This window comes from Euleptes europaea, chromosome 3, assembly GCF_029931775.1.
Source record: "Euleptes europaea isolate rEulEur1 chromosome 3, rEulEur1.hap1, whole genome shotgun sequence".
In the NCBI taxonomy this organism is placed as follows: Eukaryota; Metazoa; Chordata; class Lepidosauria; order Squamata; family Sphaerodactylidae; genus Euleptes; species Euleptes europaea.
The window spans coordinates 60,472,129-60,496,218 of NC_079314.1; the positions used below are offsets into that span (position 1 = coordinate 60,472,129).

The 24,090-nt window shown below is 41.5% G+C and overlaps 1 protein-coding gene across 2 annotated transcripts in view; it reads right to left on the reverse strand.

The window, feature by feature from the left end:
* The window catches only part of MET (MET proto-oncogene, receptor tyrosine kinase), a 65,078-nt gene that overhangs the window by 20,169 nt on the left and 20,819 nt on the right, over nt 1-24,090 (reverse strand). The window contains exons 3-9 of one of the 2 annotated variants that reach the window (XM_056847019.1): nt 22,059-22,193; nt 18,518-18,691; nt 11,840-12,000; nt 10,111-10,213; nt 9,841-9,977; nt 7,271-7,432; nt 6,300-6,399 (exon numbers count right to left, since the gene is read on the reverse strand). In XM_056847019.1, coding sequence (XP_056702997.1) covers nt 6,300-6,399; nt 7,271-7,432; nt 9,841-9,977; nt 10,111-10,213; nt 11,840-12,000; nt 18,518-18,691; nt 22,059-22,193 — 972 coding nt within the window. The remainder of the gene's footprint in view (nt 1-6,299; nt 6,400-7,270; nt 7,433-9,840; nt 9,978-10,110; nt 10,214-11,839; nt 12,001-18,517; nt 18,692-22,058; nt 22,194-24,090) is intronic. The other variant, XM_056847018.1, reaches the window with a different exon arrangement.

Consider the following 24,090-nt stretch of genomic DNA (forward strand, 5'->3'; position numbering starts at 1 on the left):
ACCTTTTCTCTCCTAAAGAAATGGCACGAGACGGTAACCAATTACGCTTATTTCACAAAACTGTAAGTTTTTAACTCCCCTCCCCCCAGCCAGATTCCAAAGCCAGAAGCAAGACTTGCAGATCGAAAAAAGTGGCACTGAGGTGATAAAATGGATGTGTCATTTCAGAATAAAGGAAGAGAATACCACTCACTGGATGCTTACCTATGTTAAAAAGTCTCCCTGAAATATACAGCTAGCACATCAGAGATAAAACTGCTAACTCAGCTCAGGAAAGCAATAAAACCCACAGTTATCCACCCACAGTCACAGACTAAACTTGTAGAACTCCAACTGACAGCCTCATTTTCCTACATGGGAAGACCAAGCCTGTTTTACAATCCACTATACAACCAGTTGGTACAGTAGGAAATATTGTAACCTGTGTCGGACCCACTTGTAATGGAACTGTTGTGAGTGATTCCCACTCAGGACACCATTCACTAAACAGATGAAACAGGAAACTACAGTGCTATCGAAGTATTCCATAGTTTGTAGGTCTAGCTTTCTCTGGCATGTTGCTTGGAGTACACAGAGCAAGGAAAATGTTTGCTTCATAGTTTATTACAAAGTGCTTACGAATGTTTTGCATTCTATGTGTAACAGAAATACAAAATACATGGCTAAACTAGAGAGAGCTAGTGCAGTATAATGGTTACAGTATTAGAGCAGGATTTAAAAGATTATGTGCAATCCTATCCAGAGTTATTCCAGTCTAACTGTACGTAAGGACTCCACTGTCCAACTCATACTGCCACTCAGTCATGAAGCCCATTGGGTGACTCTGACATACACTCTCTGTCTAATCTCACAGGGTGTGACGATAAAACAGGAGGGGGACTACGCCATACCTTGAGCCCTTGGAGGAAGGTCAGGATAAAAAACGAGATTGATGCTTGTAAGTGCTGCCACGTTTGCTGTCGTGGCCTGAAGCAATTATTTCATTGTTCATTAATATCTCTATTTAAAAACCTCTTTAAAGGAATCCATAATGTAAGTGATTTATATACACACACAAATTTTTGTACATCAAAATAAGTCTCAGGCAATCATTATACTGATGTGATTAGTGTAAATCCATTGCACATCTTATCTACTGAAGAGTACCAATGTCCTTTAAATTAATAATAGTGGCTTTCATAACCTAGTTTGTGGGCATTATTAGAATAGGGACTATAGCTCTTTACTTTATCGGGGAAGTCTCTGAAATGGATGCTTTCAAAGAATGATACAAAAATCTAATAACACCCTTTAGCAGTGATGCAATGTGACTGACTGGGAAGGTCAAGAGAAATTGCATTTGTAGTGCCCTTATTGTTATGTAATTTAAGTTGACATTTTTTCTTCAAAATTGGTTTTAGTAATTGAAAAAAATATGAGACTTTTCATGAAATACAAGATTGATAGCCTATAATGGGGATAAAAGACACAATTCAATCAAGCCCAAGCTAAATTAAGATGCCGGCTTTTTAATTTGGCTTTAAAAGGCATCTATTATTAAAATTTCCAGGTGCTGTCATTCACTTGTTAACAATGCAAATAGGAATAGTTTCCAAGAAGTGAGGTATTCCTGACATCTTGTGTACCATGTAAACAGGCATGAAGAACACAGAGTTTTTCAACAAAATGAATGTCATTTACAACAAGAAGGCAGATGCATCTCTGCTCAACACTAATTGTGACCTGTGAGGCAATGAATTCAAACATAACCCATCAGGGGTCTAACTTGATTTTTCTCTAACTCGTTCAACAACAGGATAAATGTGGAAGAAGCTCTATGCGCTTCAGGGCGTCACCTAAAAGCTGACCTAGATAAAGCAAGGGGTAAAAGGCTGGCATGTTATAGAATCTGGCCCATCAGGAAAACCCAGAGGATAAGTGGCCTCTGACACAGAATCTAAGATGCTAATGCTTTATAGTGCTGGATGGCAAGATGGGGGACAGATCAATACCAGGCACTTGGAAATAAAACAGAATACAGAAAGGAACAGTGGCTCGCCAAGGCAGATGCACATGTGCGACTGAAAGACTTTCAAGCTAAGAATTCACATGTGCCATTTACAGTGCTTTCGAGCTTATCCCTGTCTTCTACTGGTGCACATGTGTGAAAGATAAAGTAGTTTTAAATACACTTCTATCAGGTCTTTAAAATTATTTGATCACCACCCAGGAAAGTAGATTTACAATAACATCTGAACCTTGCTGTTTTCCTTTTATGTGTAAATGATGTACTCTACCCTAAGTGCATTTTTAGTCACCCACCCACCGTTTTTCTCCCATGCAGAGTTGTGCACATTTGGGATGGGCTATTTTAATATTAATCCTGTTACAATGCATTCCTGAGAGGAATGCCTGCGCTGGTCATAGGAGGCAGCGCAGTTGTGCTGACTCCAAAGGAGGTTTTGGCCTTGCCGAAAAATAGTTCAGGGGCTCCACATGGACATGAGTCACTAGCCTCAAGGCTAGGGCCAGGCAACAGCCCCTGGGGGAGGTAGTTGTTAATTTCCTGCATTGTGCAGGGGGTTGGACTAGATGACCCTGGTGGACTAGATGACCCTGGTGGTCCCTTCCAACTCTATGATTCTATGATTCTGAACTGGGTATGTTGCTTGATGGCTTACCCCTCAAGACTCCTTATGGGGGTCCAGAGACCAAGGGAGGCAAATTGCAGGCTCAGCCTTCCCAAATGGATCCTGTCCAATGCCCAAATCACCACAAGAGATGGGCCTCTGCCTATCTCCCGCCAAAGTTCCTGTGACCACATCCAAGAAAGAAAGCTGTCACATATGCTCTGAAGCCAAACATCCTGGCCACTCTCCAAGAAGCGTACACTGCCTGACCTAAAGAGAGCTGCCTGTCTGACCAAAGTGTCTGAGTGCTGGATGATGGAGCTGTTGAGTGCCTCCACAAGCTTCCCAGTGGCCTTGCTCACTTTTTGTTGTGTCATGTCCACCTAGTCAGGAAAGGTGGCCCCACACCACGTGTGCTATTCTAGCAGCTCAGACCAAAAGAGCTGTGTGTCCAGAAGGCAGGACTTTGTGAACTGTAAGTCTGAGTTCATGGCCCTCATCAGGTCCACCCTAATCCTGTTAGCAAGGTCATTCTTCCCCAGCTGGATGGCCAGAGTTTCCAGAAGGTTGTGACAGATGACACAATGAGTGACTGTTGACACTAAGGGCACTTTCACACAGCCCAAATAATGCACTTTCAATCAACTTTCAATGCATTTTGAAGGTTGATTTTACTGTATGAACTGACAAAATCCAATTGCAAATGATCGTTAAGGTGCAGTGAAAGTGGATTGAAAATGCATTATTTGGGCTGTGTGAAAGTGCCCTAGGTCTTCACAGTGCATGCCTTTGTGCATGAAATTGTGAGCCACTTCTCCAGACTTAAGGTGCGTTCCCAACCAGATGCAGCTGTGTAGATCCCCGCTCAATGCATGGTGCTGTGTCCCAGGACCCAGACCAAAATGCCCCACTCCACCCATCACCCCACATGCATGATGGAGAAGAGAGGCCAGAAAAAATGACTAGCTTACGTGAATGAATCAAGCGCAGTCAGTGGGGGTTCGGGGCACGGTGTTAGTTCCCACCACTGCGTTCCCTATGTAAAAAAAACTCACCCACCTCAAGAAAGCCAAGAAGCCAGGGTGATTACAGCTCAGAGGAGAGGGTGGGGAAGGCCAGAGATTTCAGCCCTGGAGCGGCTAGGCCGGTGCCCCACACAGAGTCGATTTCAGCTCAGCCAGAAAAAGGGGGTGCCCAGTAAGCTGCAGTACTGCAGTCAAAAGCTCTGCTCATGACCTGAGTTCGATCCCGACAGAAGTCGGTTTCAGGTAGCCGGCTCAAGGTTGACTCAGCCTTCCATCCTTCCGCGATTGGTAAAATGAGTACCCAGCTTGCTGGGGGTAAAGGGAAGATGACTGAGGAAGGCACTGGCAAACCACCCCATAAAACAAAGTCTGCCTAGGAAACGTTGGGATGTGACGTCACACCCCATGGGTCAGGAATGACCGGGTAATTGCACAGGGGACCTTTACCTTTTAGTGATTTTACCTCCCTCCTTTGTCACCAAAAGCACCAGGCAAAGCTTGCCCCCTCCATAGGAAAGCCACTTGCTGCCACCACCGAAGATCCCTGCCTCTGCAGGATCACCGACTTTTCTCTCTGAAGCAGCGCAGACCCTCTGATGCCAGCACAGACTGAGAGGCCTGCTCTCCAGCAGCAGCCCCTTAAGTCTCCTGGGAGCAGACCCTTGGGCCTCCAGATCCACTTGGAGGCCCCATCCCTCCCAAATGACCAGTCACTGATTGGCCCCCATTTGGAGCCAAGGCCAGGGTGTACTCCATCCCTCTTTCGCTCCCAAGCCCCCAAGCTGCAAAAGCAGCCCTGGGTGAGTCTAGCACTGCTGATTATTGCCTCTTTGGTCACCACTAAAAGTCCAAGCTCGCTTACCAGATTTTTTTTTATGACTATAGGCAGCTGACTTTTCCTTTGCTATGCAACTTCAGTGGCTGTTGTACTATAGACATTTTGTTTGCTACTTCCCCCCACCCTGATCTGGTGAAACTAGCAAAGATCAATTTTAACGGTGTTTCTTTTCTTTAAAAATGCATGCACGGATAGCAGCACCTGCAGTCATAGTATTAATTGCACACACACACAATGTGACATTGGTGAAATTAAAAGACATCTTTCTTTGTTCGCGTCCGTTACAGCATAACATGAGCAAAAGTGGAGAAAACAGATAGGTGGGTTGTACAGACAATGCAGAAAGGTATGTGTGCCATATTGTCACCTGAGGGAGGGTCCAGGAACAGCCTTACTGCAGCCATTTATCTATTGCGCCCAGTGGAGGGAAGCACTGACCCCCTAGGTTTTCATTTTGCATTGGGGGAAGTCTGATTTTTTTTATTAGTCACTTTGGAAACATGGGTTAAATATTCAATAAATGAATAAATAAAATATTTTCTTCTGTGTACAGATGTACACATATGTACTTCTCCAGAATAAGATCTTTTCTTTGACACAGAAAAACTCACGACTGAAAGGATTTATCATCACTCTGGCCTGGGTTTAATATTTTCTGTGGTATCTGGAAACTAAGCTGACACATAAGTTTGCATCATGCTGCCTCCAAGTTTGTTGAATACTTCATTAGATCCTTTCACACGCTTTAAGGAAACCAAAGCTTCCATTCAAACTAATTCTCTTTTTGACAGCCTCAATGCAAAGCAGTTCATCATTAATCCATTCTGTCAGTTTAGAAATTAGAAGACATTAGAAGAAAATGACAATAGAAATTAACTGCTCACCAAATTTCAAAGAATATGATTGCCTCAGACTTATTAGCATGCACTAAAACTTAATTGGATTATACAGCCATAATTATTCCAAGGTTAACTATTCTGTTTCTGTTTCCTTCATATGTACATTTCACAATGTAAGGGAGTTATTCCCAACTGTCAACGAATTCCAGAACAGACACTTTCAAATTCAGGGTTCAAACCGGCATACGTATGTAAAAAGAAGGCAATGTGATCTGGAACCCTCATCATGCTCTCATCAGAGTACATAATCTTTTCCAAGGTCAAGCTCAGGAAAACTGGTTTATTTATTTACAAAATATATACCCCCATCTTTCTGCCCTCGTCAAGTAGCTAATAGTTTAAAAACACACATAATAAAACACATCTTAAAGAGCATTAAAACCAAACAAAACCACATCAGTAAAACAATTAAAACCAAATCGAAATACACATACCATATAATAAAATGCACATACATAAAAACAATTAAAAACAAGGCAAGAAGAAGGGATCACTGGGGGAACACCAGATGAAACAAATATAAGACAGCATAAGAAGGGTACAGTGACATCTCTCTGGGGAGACAGCTCCAGAGTTTCGGCGCTGTGAAAGAGAAGGGCCTCTCCTGGGTTACCACCAGCCTTATCTCAAAAGATGGGGGCACCCAAAATGTGGCCTCTGGAGATGACCATAGCCATCAGACAATTTATTTATTTATTATTTACAAAATTTATAACATGCCTTTCTGCCTTTACAAGGGCCGCTAAGGCAGCTAATACTTTAAAAGATTCAGGATAAAATCACATTATAAAAGCATAAACAGCAGCGCAAGATCAATAACAGAATCAATTGTGAAACCTGCCTGAGTGTTCAGTGGGTTGCAAAACGGGAAGAAACTGAAGAATTCTGTTTGGAAGCCCACCGACTAGTACTTATGCTAGAGACTCACCACAGTAAAGTTCCTGTGTAGTTTAGGGACTGTTACAACCATCTTTGCAGAGAAGGCTGAATTTAGGTTGATCCCCTGAGCTGTAATTGTGCTTCCGCCACTGATCAAAAGTAAAACAAAGAAAATGAAAATAATAATTAAATACCAATTCAGAATGCCAATCAGTATTTGAATTTAACTTTCAACAACTACCAGTGCATTTAGGGTTGCCAAATACCTGGAGAAAAGAGATGTGCAGTCCTTTCACAAAGGCTTAATACAGTCCTTTCATAAAGGCTTAATGCTCTATTTACTAGGTGATGCTATTTACCTCAATGCCATTTCAGGCTCCAGGTCGATTGGCAATCCTAGGTGCACTCTTTTGATGCTACCAGTTAAAAACTGCTTTATGGAAGAAATTAATACATACATACACACACAATGGCATTTAAAATCTTCCTTATTTTTGAGAAATAGGTTTTCTTTCACATGCTATATTAAAAATGTTTTATAATATTTTCACTCAAATATTTTTATCTCATTAGTACCCTCTACAGGGTTTTTGTTAAGACAAACAGCGGCAAATATGCTGGCTTGGCTCACATTGGCTGACCTTAATCATAGCACACACTCTATTCCAAAACTGTGCCCCCAAAATTTCATTCAGTTTTGAACCAAAAAAAATTAAATGAGGAACTTCAAATTTCAGTATAACAATGATCTGTCAAGGGCAATTATTCAAATACCCCTTCTCACATATTCTACAGGTGTGTGGAATCACACCATAGGGCAGCAATTGAGGATGCAAGCAAAAAAGGAATCTAAGCAGTAACGTTCTGGAATTGTCAACTAAATCCCTTTCACCTTTGGAAGGCATTACCTTCTCAGGCTATAAAAAAAACTCACGTGGCAAACTTCTTTTGACAGATTTCAGCAGTGCTTTTCTTCTCTCATTCATTGCTATTCCTATATCAATAGAAACTGTCACTCACCTAAGAAAGGATTTGGCTGGATAAATTTTAGAAACAGCAGGGTTCTCTCTGTACATAAAGTGACCCGCAGAACGAAAGACTGCATCAATTCTCATTTTAACAAGACACTCTGACTGGTCTCCTTGTTTAGGGGTGTAACACTCTATGTTGCTGTCAGACACTCTGCACATAAAAAGCCATTGAATAAGAATAATGCTTTCTACAATCACAATTTAAAAATACAAACAACACATTTTCTAAATAAGCGTATGACTTTATAGGAAAATCCAATGATAAAAATATCCACACAAGTGTATAGATGTAATTCAAATTCTAGAGTTCTTGTAGGTTATCTGGGCTGTGTGTCTGTGGTTTCGCCAGCAGCTGTGGCAGGCATCTTCACAGCCCGGATAACCTACAAGAGCCAATGAACTCTGACCGTGAAAGCCTTCGACAATATTTCAAATTCTAGAACGAGGGTCTTACATTGTACAACAAGGCACCAATATTATGCTCATGTTCTGGGAGGGGTGAATTTTTCCTTGCTTTAAAAGATTTGCTCTGCTACAAGTTAATGCTTCTGAACAAATAAAACCTGGCTCTGAATTAATCAGGGATTTTGGCAAGAAAAAATATGGCTTCCTTTTGGCCTCCTATCCTAACAGCCTTGCCCATATACTGTGGCCATACTCATAGATGAACTAAAACCAACAATGTTAACCTGCTGAACAAGGTTATGATCTTATAATACATGCCCGACAAAAGTATAATTTCAGAGAACAACATATTTATAAGTGATCTCAGAAAGCCAGGGTGGTGCAGTGTTTAGAGCATCAGATTAGAATCTGGGAAACCCAGGTTCAATTCCCCACTCTGCCATGGAAGCTCGCTGGCTGGCCTTGGGCCAGTCTAACTTCACAGCCTAACCTACCTCACAGGGTTGCTGTGAGGAGGAGGAGTTACAAGAAGGAGTTACAGTGTACTAATAATGAGCTCATTAATTAGGAAAAAAGTCTGCCTGAAGAGGAAAGTAACTTTACTTTTTGGCAGACACATTTGCAGTCATCAAAATTTCCATCATTGTTCTTCTGGAGCCTTAAACAACATAATCCATTTTCATTCAAAACTCAAAAAAATTATGAGGTAATAGTCAATAATTTCTAATTTAACAAGGTGATGGTTACTCTTGTCCAACTAAAAATCTGTCAAAAAATGTGTGGGGAAAATCAAATAAGGATATAAAGTAGTTATTTATTTAAAATACTTTTATGCTGCCTTTCCAACTAGCTCAGGGTCCGAAAAGACCCCGAACTGATCATGCTCTCTCACCTAGAATATAAAATTTGCTTGTTCCTGGGCACAATTCAAAGGGCTTAAAAAGGTAAAGGTCTTCTGTGAGAGCACTGGATCATTCCTGACCCATGGAGTGACATCACACCCCGACGTTTCCTAGGCAGACTTTGTTTACGGGGTGGCTTGCCAGTGCCTTCCCCAGTCATCTTCCCTTTACCCCCAGCAAGCTCGGTCATCATTTTACCGACCTCGGAAGGATAAGAAGGCTGAGTCAACCTTGAGCTGGCTACCTGAAACCGACTTCCGTCGGGATCGATCTCAGGTTGTGAGCAGAGCTTGGACTGCAGTACTGCAGCTTACCACTCTGCGCCACGGGGCTCTTCTTCAAAGGGCTCTTATCTTTAAGGCTCTCAATGGCTTAGGGCCAGGGTACCTGAGAGACTGCCTGCACCTGTATTGTTCAGCCCACCCGTTAAGACCCTCTTCCTAAACCCCGCTTTCTGTATTCTGTCTCCTCTGCTGCAAAGATGAGCTTTTTCATGGGGTGTGTTGCCTTTAGAAAGCCCCCCCCCTCCCCCAGGCTCACCAGGAGCCTACTTTATTCTCCTTTAGGTGACAGGCCAACATATTTTTCTTCATCCAGACTTTACGTTTCATCTTCTTAAGCTGTTCTTAGGGTCTTCCTCCAGCCCGAGGGCCATTTTAAGACTTGTGTTTATATGGCTTTTTTCATAATGATTTTTTTTTACATTTCTTGTTTAATAAGTTTGTGGTATTGCTTTACTTTGTGAATTACCTCAAGCAGGCCTCTGGAGAGACAGGAGAAAATGTTCTAAATAACTAGATAATTTGCCCTCTATACTGTCATAACAGTTTTCACTACAGATAATGAGCTTGAATTTATACATTTATTTAAACATGGTTAGATATGATTTAGTAATTACAAAGATCAAACAAGTTTTTTTAAACTGTTAGGAAGCAAAAGTTAATTATGGGAATACCCAACGCTTTACAAATGGTATTCTGATCTGGCCCAATTACAATAATTCATCAATATGTTGAACCATGGAAAACGAACAGTATCTGAAGTGTTATGTAAATACCTTGTTTGTTTGTTTATTTAAAGTTTAGCTATTAATATCCCACCATATCTCAAGGCAGCTAACAAAGCAATAACCAGTTGCAAATGTATAAAAACAATATAACGGTAATTGGCAAGATAAAAGTGCCATATGATAAAAAAGTGTTCAGATATCATGCACCTCAATAAATGTAAAACATTCTCTGATGTACTATACCTTGTTATGTTGCACTGCTTTTCACCAACAAAAACTTCTTGAGAATTCCCACTGTTTAAGTATTCCCCAGTTAACGTCAGCAATGTTCCACCAAATCTTGGGCCGTAGCTGGGGGAGATACTTCTTATTATAGGATTCTGAAAATAAAAACAATCTAATTTGTGGGTTTTTTTAATGTTTACAGAGTTGCATTAAATAACAAAAACCATCATGAAATGAAAATGAAAGCAACATAATTTCAGAATTGAAAATTTAACCTTGAACACTTACCACATAAGAGAATGTACTGAAGGAAATATTTGTTTGTCCATTTGAAACAGTGCTTGAAACATTAAAACTTGGATTCTTTACAGCGCCAAGAGTACATTCCAGCCTACAAGAAAAAGACATGTTATTTTTAATTTACATTATAAAGAAAACCGAATTGCACAAGCTCATCATAAAAGTCAGTGCGGTGTAGTGGTTTGAGTGCTAAGTTAGGACTGTACAACTACGAAACTTACTAGGTAGGTCCAGTTGCATCCCCCCCCCAAGTTGCCTATGAGGTATCACAGGGTTGTGAGGACAAAAGAGAGGAGGGGAGAACCATGCATGCCTGTGTGCACTTTTATAATTTCATGAAAAGACAGTGGGCGCAGCCACAAAATGGGCTGCCCTAGAAGGGCAAATCACACAATGGCTGTCATGGGGGATAATTACAAAATCTTGGGAAGTTCCAGGCCAAGCATGCACTTATCATGGGTACAGCTATTTCCGAATGGGTGCTCCCTAAGGTTATACCTTCCTGAAATCTTCAGAAGCATCTCTTGCTCCAGTGAGGAATAGAAAAGACAGACTGTCTCTCAGCTTTGGAGAAGAAGCAAATGGAAGCCATGAAACAGGGCATCCAGACACCATGCTGTGCAGCACTGGGTTACAACATCCCACCCAAAAAAGTAAGAACACATTTGCCACTGATTCCAGGAACTGTGTACATTCTTTCACCATTACCCACCAGAACAGTCTAGACATGCTTGGCACTTTAGCACACAATAGTACCCCAACTATATGACTACAGCTGCTTTCACACACATTGGATAACACACTTTTGCAACTGTTTGTAAGTGGATTTCCCTGTTTCACAAAGGAAAATCCATTGGCAAACAACCAGTAAAGTGCATTATCCAATGTGCATGAAAGCTGTGTAAAGCCCATTAACATCTGCAGCTTTCTGTGACAAGCGCAGGGCATTCTGGAAGAACCTATACCTGCTAGGACACTTCCTCACTCTGAATATTTATTCTATACCTTTAGATCAAAGATCCCCAGCCTTTTTGAAGCTGTGGGCTTCTTTGGAATTCTGACACACGGTGGTGGGTGCAGCCTCAAAATGGCTGCCACAAGAGACGGAGCCAACCACAACATGTCAGGAAGTGAGGTTATGCATAACTCTAATAGTAACTCTTCAACAATTCAGGTAGAAACTCTGTTTAATAGGATGCCTTCTAAAATGAACATATGATTTTAAAATATTTTCTGGTATATTTTCTGGTGTATTTCAGACAGCATACCTTCAGTCATACAGTGAAGATCTTTATGCTGTGGTTTTAGCTGCTGCTGAAGCAACTTTTAAATCATCTGCACAGCAAATCAGTTCTCCAATGGCCAGTCAGGAGCCCTGGTGGGCAATAGCTGGGGCCACCAAGAAAGGTGTCAGCAGACACCCGGGCACCCACAGTCATCATGTTGGGGACCCTTGCTTTAGACTATTTTATCCCTACACAGGTGGTTCTGGAAGAGGAACTTCAATTCTACTGAGAAGTACCACAGCAAGTCTCATAACCTGGAAGTTATGCCAGCTTCCATTGCCTCAGGCAATGTGCTACCTATCAAGATGGCAGATACACATGCCAAGATGGCAGATACACACAAGAGCGAATGAACAATCCCGGTTACTGGGAACATTGCACCAATTCCCCATACGGCAATACTTGCTTAGAAGAGAGTATTGATCTCTTACTTGTTTTTGTCACTTGCTTTGACGTCAAGGATGCATCGTTGTCCACCGATAAGAACCGACATGGTTTGTAAACTGAACTTGTTATTTTTGCTGAATCCGAAGTCCCACCCACATAGCGTCAGTCGAGTGGCACTGTCAAAAGGTTCATTTCTTGGAAGAATCTAAAAGGAGGAGAGGGAAAAAAGCCAGTTATACACTTAGGATTTCTGATGGGCTTTGAAGGTTTAGAAGGAAAACAATCATGGAGAGAAATAATTTCTTCTGCTAGAAAGTACTTTCTCCTTTATCTTAATTGTTCCTCACCTTACATTGATCACAGTATGAGCTTCCTCAGACAGTAGCAATAAATAATCCAGCCGCTGCTAGAAAGCTCTGAATGATTATGTTTAGGGGGTACGGAACAAGCTCTGCATTGTAATAGTCTTTTTAATACTCCTTTAGCTTGTCTTTTATGTCTTTCTTGTGGTATGTAAAAGAATACAATGTACTTATTTTATTAGAAACATGGGAAATGAATAAAGGAATCTCAGAATGACGATGAAACTTATTTCACCAGCCTGATGAAAGGCATGAATTTGCAGCAATAGTGGCTTCACAAGACATCTAAATCAAACATTGCCTTGGGAGCCACAAATTTAATGCAGCCTCTGCCAATGCTTTGAATGAATTGCTATCCTTTAGTTACTTCTACATTTCAAGTTTAAAATAAGCAACCTTGCAGCAATTGAGTGACAATCTAAAAAAGGAAATGTTCTTCTTCCTCCCACAACAACCTTCTGTACATTGTAAATATAACAATGGTGGGAAAAATCTATGAATGCTGTAGAAGTTGTACAAAATTCAGTGAAGACACTGTCAATAAAAATCTGGCAATGCTTTGGGGCTTACAAAGGCTTTTAACAATTCCATTTAATTTTGTAAACAGCCCAAACCTTGACAAGAGAATGAAAGACTTAGCATGCTTGTGATGGAACTACTAAAGTGTCTTTGGCTTAATCTTTTATAGTGGTATATATTCCACTCCTAACAGACGGCGCAATTGTGCCTTTCATCATGAATGCGGCTTCTTCATGGTGCATCTGAAAGGAACATTTCTAGCAAAAATGCTCAGGTTACTAGTCTCTTTGAACTTCCAATAATAGTGGAATGTTTCTTTTAAAGTTCATCTATTTAGCTTAATACTGGAAGGATTTAAGAAATGAAATGCAGAGGGAAAAGCTGGTATTGTGAACATCCTGCACAAATTAAACTATATAATAGTGAAATCATTGCTTCTGGGGAAAGGGGAAAAAAATCAAATCCAAATGAGTCTAAAGCCAGAACAGTGTTAGTAAATGCTGAACAGACCAGTGAGACCTGATTCACATCTCCACGGCCATGAAATTCACTAGCCCAAGGTCACCCAGCAGGCTTCATGTGGAGGAGTGGGGAAACCAATCCAGTTCTCAGGATCAGAGTAGGCCACTCTTAACCATTTACACCACACTGGCTCTCAAAGAGATGGGCAGGGGACTGACAGAAGAAACCACTCTTCAAGAGCACTGCCTACATGTAAGGAAGATGGTTTTCTTTTGTGTGTGTTAAGTGCCGTCAAGTCGCTTCTGACTCATGGCGACCCTATGAATGAAAGTCCTCCAAAATGTCCTATCTTTGACAGCCTTGCTGAGATCTTGCAAACTGAAGGCTGTGGCTTCCTTTGTTGAGTCAATCCATCTCTTGTTGGGTCTTCCTCTTTTCCTGCTGCCCACAACTTTTCCTAGCATGACTGTCTTTTCCAGTGACTCTTGTCGTCTCATGACGTGACAAAATACGATAGCCTCAGTTTAGTCATTTTAGCTTCGAGGGTCAGTTCAGGCTTGATTTGATCTACAACCCACTGATTTGTTTTTTGGGCAGTCCATGGAATCCGTAACACTCTCCTCCAACACCACATTTCAAAGGAATCTATTTTCTTCCTATCAGCTTTCTTCACTGTCCAGCTTTCACACCCATACATAGTAATAGGGAATACGATGGCATGAATCAGTTTTCTTTTAGTAGTGCCAAATTTGCCAAGGACTGAGAAGTTTCTTTCATGTGGGAAGGAAGACAGGACCTAGTGTATTATTTTACTTGTAGATGCTACAAAAATCATGGAAAGCTACTCTCACAGCTTGGGGGGGAAGGGAGGGCACCAGAGAAAAAGGTGATTTCTCACTCATTTCTCAGGTTAATGGTATTTAACCTTAGCTGAACAAAGGATTGTGCCATACAGATGTGAATTGATGGATTACAACAAAAGTTTTAGACATCCCTCATAACGTTTACAGTTCCAAATACCGGGGAAAGGAAAAAATAGGACAAACTGTTTTTTGAATAAATTAAGAAATGAAAATCAATGCAGCATTTTTTTATATTTTTATTTTTTTGGTCCACAGCTAAAAAAAATTTTTAATCCTCAAGAAGAAGAGGAAGAACAAGGAGGAGGAGTTTGTTTTAATATGCCAACTTTCTATACCACTTAAGGAAGAATCAAACCAGCTTACAATCCCCTTCCGTTCCCCACAACAGTCACCTTGTGAGGTAGGTGAGGCTGAGAGAGCTCTAAGAGAACTGTGACTAGCCCAAGGTCACCCAGCTGGCTTCATGCGGAGGAGTGGGGAAACCAACCTGGTTCACCACATTAGACTCCACCACTCATGTGAAGGAGTGGGGAATCAAACCCAGGTCTCCAGATTAGAGTCTACCGCTCCTAACCACCGCTTTTAACCACTACACCACAACAGTATGTATATGATATTATATGGGGATATTCAGGATGCTTTGACTTTTTCCCCAAAACAACAAGAAGACTTTAGAGAGAAAGATGTGACTGTGAATACTTCTAGGCCCACAGGTACAGTTGGGTTTATTGTGAAAGTGATGAAATACTTAAAGAACAAGATGGTGGACAGTTTAAAGCCAAGGATACAGAAGTTGGGTTTATTCAGAGTTCCCACAATTTTTCCTCTAAGCTAAAGTATTTACTTACCTAAACATTTGTATTTTACTTATCAACCCACCAGGGCCTCAAAGCTTACAGTGATTTTTATAAACACAACGAGAACCCAAAAATAATACAAATCTATAAACCCAAACTTATAATCAAAATCATCAGCACAAAAACTAATGTTACATGACACCAAAAGCATGCAGGTGAGCAAGAAAGTGTCACCTGGCACTTAGAACTCAGCAATGTACGTGTCAGCAAATGGGTGCCCAGGTAGAGTTCCACAAACAAGAAAACGCAACAGAGGTGGACACTCACTTCAGCTCCAGAGGAGGGAATCTCGACAAGATCTTAACAATGAGGGAAAGCTTAAGTGGGAGCAGATGGCCCTTCCAGTGCTCTGGTCCCAGACTAGTTCATTGTAAGGGATGCAAAAATAACCAACATTTTTCATTGACAAAAGGCCTCATGCTTTTAAATCAGCCCGTGCTTACTTTTCATCAAATTCTTTGGGTCCTGAAACTAGTCTTCAGACTGCTGATCAGCAAGCTCAGGTGGCTTGTACCTGGTCATACCCTTTCCATAACTACCTGAAGCCCACTGAGCTGCAGCTAAAAATAAACATGGGGCTAGGAACTGTCTCTGCCGAAGCTGGGATAGTCATGCCACTGGGAATTCAATGCTGTAGAAGGTTGGGCAATATTCTTATCACACAAGCGCCAAGGGAATATTAGCCCCGACGCCCTGTGAGCTCTGCAGCTACTTCTTTGTATTCACAATCACAGCTATGGTATCATTTAATATCTTTTAATCACTGTGTTCCTCTTTTATAAATTAAAGGATTTTCAGATTCTACTGCAAATGTCACAAAAAGCAGGTTATCATCCATTTGATGGAAACCAGAGGAAAAGCCACAGTTCTTTGCTACATTAAAAAAAAAATAGTAGTAATGCCAACTGTCACGGTCCAGCAAAGCGTGAAATCTGCCTTAGCAGCTAGCAACCATAAAGGATTTAGGTACTCAACTGCATTATTTTTCTTCCTTCTAGAAACAAAATTCACGAACTTGCACATGATGTGGCACAAGCTATTAGGATACTCTGCCATTTATCACTGCCAGATACTAGTATTTATTGCATTTTTAAATTATATGCAGCATATGAACACAGGCTTTAAATCAATCCATTTGCACTCTAAGAAATAAATATTTTTTCATTCAATAACCTCACATAAAAACTACTCTTGAGAAAGCATAGCTCAGCACAAGAGTGTGGTCACTGGGCTTGGCCGGGATCACCATATTTACAAAATGTGACTGGAAAGAGGTCAAAGTCTTTAAAAATCATCCCATGTAATTGAAAATGCAGATATAACAAAAACATGCACACGTTTCATGATTTGTTTTTTAAAAAGCAAACTGCACTGGTGAGCTGTGAATAATTTTGTACTGACCTCGCAGAATCATAGAGTGACTTCTCAGCTGAACTGAGGTCTGTTACCCTTGCAATGGCAGGGGTAAGAGACCTTAATGTGGGTTTAAATATGATTTACATTCACTCCAAGGCCCTTTTACACTACATGAACAACTTACAGGGGCCTAATGTATCTATGAATCAGACTTCATAATTTAAAAATTATTTAGGGCTTGACTTCTATCCCATTTAGCCACAAACACTTGCTTAAAGGGATCGTAAAGCATTCACAAGAGATAGACTTCCCTTCAATGTTGTAGATTTGTATAAAATTGGAAGAATAGTTCACTACTAGTTTCTGAATTTAAAACTCAGTTGCAATCCAATGTAATAGCTATATTTCATCACCATCATTTTAATGGCTTGTCACAGTATATGTTTGTGAGTTTATTCCCCCTTGTACTTCAAAATCATTTGGGAAAAAAGTTTCATTCCAATTCATTTTATTCTACAAGTTTAATTTGGGCACTATTTTACAAGCTGCCAAGCTTTTTAAATTGCCTTTTAGTAATTTCAAGATCTGTTCTTATTTTACTTTCAATATCTGTTCCTATCAGCTCTGCCATGTAAATACAACAACAGCAGCAGCAGAAAGGAGTACAAAAGCATGAATGTGTGTGTGTGTGTTTACAAGTGTAACTGCTATTCAGTGAAACTAGACCTCCCTAATTATGTTACACTTAATGTAAAATGTTTTGGTTAAATGCAGAGGTGGTCTGTACAAATCTTGCAATAACCATAGCTAAATGAAAACAGCAAAAGGCTACTAAACTTTTAACCCATTTGTGTAATTTCTTTCTTTCTTTTTTTTGGTACACTTTCCCCACTTGAAAGCAGCTTCCAGTTGTCCCCTTTCCCAGGGGCAAATCAGCAGGGCTGTCTTTACTCAATGGGAAACAATAAAGGAAAAGGAGGCACTTAAAAAGGCATATGACCAAACGCATCTGCAGAATTGACAGCTGTGTTTGTTTGTTTGAAAAACTGAATCCTGTCCCTTTTGCTATGTTCAGGTCAGCTTACAAAAATAAGTTACAATACAGAATCATAAAACCAAACAAAGACCTAAAATTCCAGCAACAATCATTACACATATTGGTACTATTTTGAGGGATGGGGGAGAGAAAGATTTATCTGCCAACAATATAGGAAACTTTGATGACATTTGCTACCAAGAATGAACAAGTCACTCTTATTTCGGATTTCTCATCCCAGAAAGGCATGTTTTTGCCCAGACCCCCAGACTTGTAAATCTGAAATGGGTATGTGTGGGATCCGTTTGATAGACTCACACTTAATGTTTCCCCGTAGTTAGGACTTCTTGTTCGAGTAAGTTACATGAGACTTCCCTCTCATGAATGAACATCATAATACGGTCAATGTTCTCGTCTATGACACTTTGCCAGTAAGGTGCCCCTGGTAACTTCTAGGTGATCCCAACTTCTGATGGAATTATGAGCCAGCACTTCATGAGGTCTGTTGAATGATCTAGCAGTAGTCAGCAAGACTTGAGAATAAGGCTAACTGGCACAGAAGCAGCATGTTAACTTAATTGGTACCCAGATACATGAGGATATTATCCCAGAGGCCTTTGCAGTTATGGCTGGATTGATCTTCCATTTGCTGATGGAAGGAGCACCCACAGGTAAGAAAACGAGCTGAGTGTAACATTCTGTTACTTACAGCCTAGCCAGTGCAAAGTTGGCCAGTTTGTTCAGCCTGAGATGGGAAGAAGGGGTTGATCTCTTTCCTCACCAGCCTGACAAAGGATGTCACTGCCAGAAGTCCTCAGTCCCTAAGTATCTTGAGACTAAGGAGCATTCAGTCCCACCAAAGCTAATTAGCTATCCCTAGGCTACAACATGATGTAAGTAAGAGCAGTGAGAATTGTGTTGCTTACTATTAGGCATGTTACAGAAACCAACAGAGGCCTGTGATACTTCAAGATACTTTCACTGCAATTTCAATAAAATTAAATGTGCTAGGGTGTGGGGGAGGGGGAATCTCATTCTCCAGTGGTAAAATACTGCATTTTGAGAAGTGAGTACATATGAAAATCTAACAACAGAACCACAACCTTGAGGAATATGTCCATCGTGCCCACCAAATGAGAAACAGATATACTTTTGCTTTATGAACTGATTACCTCAAAGGTCCTAGAATCTAGAAAACTTTATTTTCAAAAAGTACAACCATTCATTTCTCAAGAATTTCTTTCATGCCGCATAAGAAAAACTTTACCTTATAGATTCTGGGTAAACAGGTCTCTTGCGTCCACACTCCTACATTGCACTCCCCGGATCGTGTACACCGATCACTACACCAACCACACTTCATGAAGGAAGGTGACAAAAGACACTGACTGCAGGTATTGAAATGATTACAACCTGGTCCATTTAGTGGAATCTTTGTTATCTAATGACAGAAAAGTGACACAAACATCACTTCAGAAGTGTACTGGTTAGCAAAGAATTAATACAGGTTAGAAAAGTCAGTAATACTTTCAAGTCATTGCAAAAAATATTTGAATTACTATTCTCTTACTTACAGAGTTGGTATTCTTGACAGTTTTCAGGGTTTATACTCTTTGATGGATCAAAGGAGCATTAAATGCAAGCTGTGTTGAAATCAACAAGAGCTGCCCAAGAACAGTATTGTTCTTGCACAACTCCCATTCACACAGATTGTACAAGAGAAGCTACTAATGCACTGTATTTAGTGCGCTGTTGAAAGATTAGTCCTGTGCAGCCATACCATATTTTGTCAATGCATATGTGTAAAGAGGTACATAATGGACAGTTTTCAGCAGGGGTCTCAGTGTGGCGCCCATTGGTGACATGGTACCCACCAATACCTGTCCTGCCGCCCACCAAGTGTTTTTATAAAGTAGGCTGGCTTTTGCCCTGAAGTACTTCTGATTGGCCACTGGAGATTGGCTGTGCAGATTAAAATAACATTGTATCAGTGTCATCTTTCACCATGGTTGTACAATGTTATATGGCTCAGTGGTAGAGCATCTGCTTGGCATGTGGAAGGTCCCAGGTTCAATTTCCAGCATCTACAGTTAAAGCAGGGATGGGGAACCTCAGGCCCCCGGGCCGTAAACGGCCAACAAGGTCATTTTCAGTAGCCCCCGGGAGCTCCAGGGCCCTGCCATTGAAACGCGGCCCAGCACGACCCTCCCCGAAACTGTTCTGAAAGCCGCAGCATTCAGGAACGCTGCGGCACCCTTTAAACCTCCTCTCACTGTCTGTCAGCTATTGGGCGGGGAGAGGGAGGGGGAACAGGAAGAAACCAGCAGCTGGCCTGCATGCGTGCAAGGTAGAAAGCCTTCAGCCCTGCAGGCCCAGGCAGGCGTGCACATGGGGGAGGAGGCGGTGTGGTTGCGCTCTTCCCTGCCACCCCCCTTGAAGGCCTCCACCAGCGGCAGCAGCACCGAGCCCAGCCCGGCGGAAGACAGTGGCGGCGGGCTGGAGCTGGACTTTTGGGAGCGGCCTGAGGGGGCCGAGGAGGAGGAAGGTAGCAAGGAGGAGCTGCTGCTGGAGCCTGGAGGAGGAGGCCTGGCCTCATTGCTGCTGGCTTCCCCGCCGCCGCCGCTGTCGTACCCTGGGCTGGGCTCGGTGCTGCTGCTGCTGGCACAGCAAGGGGAGCGGCAGGGAAGAGCACACACACACCGCCTTTCCCCCCGCGCGCATCAGCAGAGCTGGCTTCTTCCTCTCCCCCCTCCCTCTAGCCGTCCAACAGCTGACAGGCGGCAGGGAGGCCAGCAGCAGTGAGGCCGGGCCTCCTTCTTCAGGCTCCAGCAGTGAGGCCGGGCCTCCTTCTCCAGGCTCCAGCAGCAGCTCCTCCTCGCCGCCTTCCTCCTCCTCGTCCCCTTCAGGCAGCTCCCAAACGTCCAGCTCCAGATCACCGCCGCCATCGTCCTCCTCCTCAGGCGCGTCTCCCCGGCCGTTTTTGCCCACCTCCTCCTCCTCCTCCTCCTCCTCAGGGAACTCGCAGAGGGTCAGGCGGCCCCTCAGCAGCCGTGTGTCCACCAGAGAAGGGCCTGCCATCTCCCTCCGTCCTTTCTCTCTCCCCCATTTCTTTCTTCCTTCCTTTCTCCCTTTCATCCTTTCTTCCCCAGTTCCTTTCTTCTCTTTCCTTTCCCACTTCCTTCCTTCCTCTTTCTTTCTCTCTTTCTCTTTCCGTCCCTCCCCCCACTCTTTCTTTCCTCCTTCCTTCCATCCTTCCATCCTTTCTTCCCCAGTTCCTTCCTTCTCTTTCCTTTCCCAGTTCCTTCCTTCCTCTTCCTTTCTCTGTCCTTCCCCCTATTTCTTTCTTTATTTATTTCTTCCTTCCTTCCCTTTCCTCCCTGCCTTCCTTCCTTTCCTTCTTTCCCTCCCCCTCCCCTTCCTTTCCTTCCTTGGGTTGCCAACCTCCAGGTGGTGGTTGGAGACCTGGCAACCCTAGCATCTCCTCCCTTCCGCCGCCGGGAGATCTATGCCTGGTATGGCCCCCGAATGATGTTATAAATATGCAAATGGATCTTGGCATGAAAAAGGTTCCCTACCCCTGAGTTAAAGGGACTAGGCAAGTAGGTGATGTGAAAGACCTCTGCCTGAGACCCTGGAGAGCCGCTGCTGGTCTGAGTAGACAATACTGACTTCAATGGACCAAGGGCCTGATTCAATATAAGGCAGCTTCATGTGTTCATGCATGGCTGATGGTGGTCATTTTTTGTTGTAGCTACTCTCTTGTAAGACAAGAATAATTCTGCCTTCATAATAAACGAACACATACAAAGTTCCTAAAAGGCCATTTTATATCAGGGGCATGGTGTAAAACAGCAATTAAAAACTACTAATTATAGTGCAACAAGTCATCTATACTTCAGGCTCTTTTTCTAACCATGGAAATATGCTTAAATGGCATTAAAACTAATACAAACCAACAAAGGCCAGGAAATTCTAAACCCCATTCTTTTACTGAAGTCATTGTGCATTTTAGTTCACAGCAGCCTGCTCTGAAGAAAAAGAAAGGTGTCAGCCTTATATTTACATTTCCTCTCTTTTGCTGGTTTGCATCACAGTTCTCATGTTTAAACAATTCTCAATATTCATTTACTTGCTTCCTTGGCCAGAGCAAAAATATCTGAGGAAACAATATACACAAGAGCCTGGAAAAGCTGCAAAGGATTATTTTTTTACAGTGCTTTAAATAAAGTGAATCTCGTTGGCCCAGTTATATAGTTGTTGGCCTTTTTTGCTAATGTCATTTAAATCAGATTTTCCTTATTTCCTGTATCTGTAATTAAAATGTAAAGGTTAATCTGTCTAGACCATACAGCTCATGGATGATTACATATCTTCCAGTTTCTATCCTGCATTAAAACATTTCTAGAATAAAAATAAAAAGCTTTCTAAAATAAAAGGTGTGCTTAACATCTCCAATAAAAACGACTTACAGTGCAATCGTAAACAGAGTTACACCACTGAACTCCGTTAAGGATGGCGCTGTTAGAACTACACGCATCATGTCAGGGTCCGAAATCTGTCCAAGCTACAAAAACCTGCTGGACAACCAGATGCAAGTTACAGTCTGTCAGGTTTTGCTTCTAAAAACTTAGAAACTAGTGACCAACCTTTGAACAACAGAGAGCAAAATGCAAAAACAAAAAACAGGAGGGATGTGTCACACACCTTAAATAATGGAAGCACTGTAATTATAGCAGTAATCCTTATATAAAACTGCCTCTCTAAGTCCATATCAATAAATACAGTAGTAGAAAGGATTATGTTTTTACCCTATTTCCAGTGACCACCAAGATATATCCATTATCGCCTGATGAATTTTCAATTATAACTTCTGGAGAAACAGGATGAAAATCTAGTTGGAAGTTTACATATGGTGTTGTGTGTGCTGAACGAGAAATCACTATCTAAAAAAGAAGTACATTTACAAATAAATAGACATCAAATAATTTAAATCATTACTGTCCAATGCTGCATTTCTATCATTATTGCTCTACCAATATAAAACAATACAAAAAAGGAATCTCTCCTCAACCTTGCCACACCCATACATGTGACAAATCTTTATCATTCCCAAAGACAATGAGTTTAAGAGGCATATAATTGTGAGACGCTGTATTTTAGGCGATTTTTGGTTTTGTGGCCAGGAAAGAATGTAAAAAAAGCGAATAAAGTGTAAAGAGGTGTGAAAAGACAGGCTGATGTTGGTATTAGGGAGAGGTAAGTCCACAGCTGCCAATACCTTTACAATGGATCATTAGCCAGGTTTTCTCTTGAATTCCCACAGCACAAAACTACCAAGCAGCATGCATTCATGTTTCCTCTTATTGCCAAATGCTATGTTCTTGACCAAGCAACCCACGGAATATGTCTAGGATGCACCACAAAACAACTCCAGAAGCTTTAGGTCTTGTTTCCATGGTATCAGAGAGAGCAGCCTAGTGCTTCAGCACCAAAGGGCACATTTTTATTAAAGCTGGAATTCATAGCAAGTAAACAAGCTTTGCCCTGGCAATGAAGACTGAAGACGTTCCACACTGCTTGATTAAACATTACAAATGATACATAGCCACCGCTGCCATGCCGGAGCTATGATGGCACTATGGCACACAGATCAATCACTAAGGCTAGCAACCTATCCTGGACTATTCCCAGTCACTAACACTACTTATTTTGAAGGGTTTTTTTCTAAAGAAAACTGCAAAAATGCACATAATATCACTACCTCATACAGTGAAATTGGGGCAATTTTTAAAAAAATGTAAAGCTAGCTTATATAAGACCACCAATCAATTAGCACCTTAACTCAGTAGTATCTCTCTGAAACTAGGTAAGGAAGGAACTGCTCACAGATCTGTTGGAATGATGTCTTCTTTCTCTAGTAGGACACTTTTTTTAAAAAATTGCAATTGTTTACTGTGTGTATTGTGCATACTGCCTGTCCTCCAAGGAAGCTCAAGGCAGTTCTAGGAATATGGTGAGCAGGTAGTTTCCTATTCAGGTCCTGGCCAGGCATAGTGTGAGTAAATGAGGGGAGGTCGAAAGAATTTCCATCCCAAAGGGGGGTAAAACAGGGCTGCCCTCTATCACCGATGTTATTTGTGATTGAAATAGAGGGCTTAGCAGATAGGATAAGGAATAGTGTAAGAATAGAGGGTTTTAAAATAGGGAAGGAAAAGTTAAAAATAAATTTTTATCCTGATGATATTTTGTTGTTTCTAGCCAATCCAGTAGTGGGAGTAAGAGAATTAATAATAATATTGGAGGATTTTAAAAAGAATTCAGGTTTGGGGGTCAATATAGGGAAATCAGAGATAATATATCTGGATGTAAGCAGATCTGATCAAAATAAAATAGATAAAATGACAGGGTTGAGGAGGGGAGTAAAGAAATTTAAATATTTGGGAGTAATAATCAATAGAAATCTAGATAAGTTGGTCAAAAGTAATTATAGTATTGCTTAGAAAAAGATTCAGAGAGTAATAAAAACCTGCTGGACTCTTGCTCTTTTCTATTACTGCAGACAGACTAACATGGCTACCCACTGTGAAGAGGCAAAGTAAGTTAAGTAATATTCGGTGCCCTTACCTTCTGGCTGCTATTAACACTTCACACATCCCTTTTTATGTTGGTTTTAAAAAGTAGTAGAGGGAATCATAGTGAGGGCACCGTCTTTTTAGCTAGGATAGATTTTAGGTTTTTAATTGTTAGAACTGTATTGCATTGCTATGTTTTATATTGATTATTATGTATGTATTTTTGTTGTGAGCCACTCTGAGCCCGGCTGTTGCTGAGAAAGGGCAG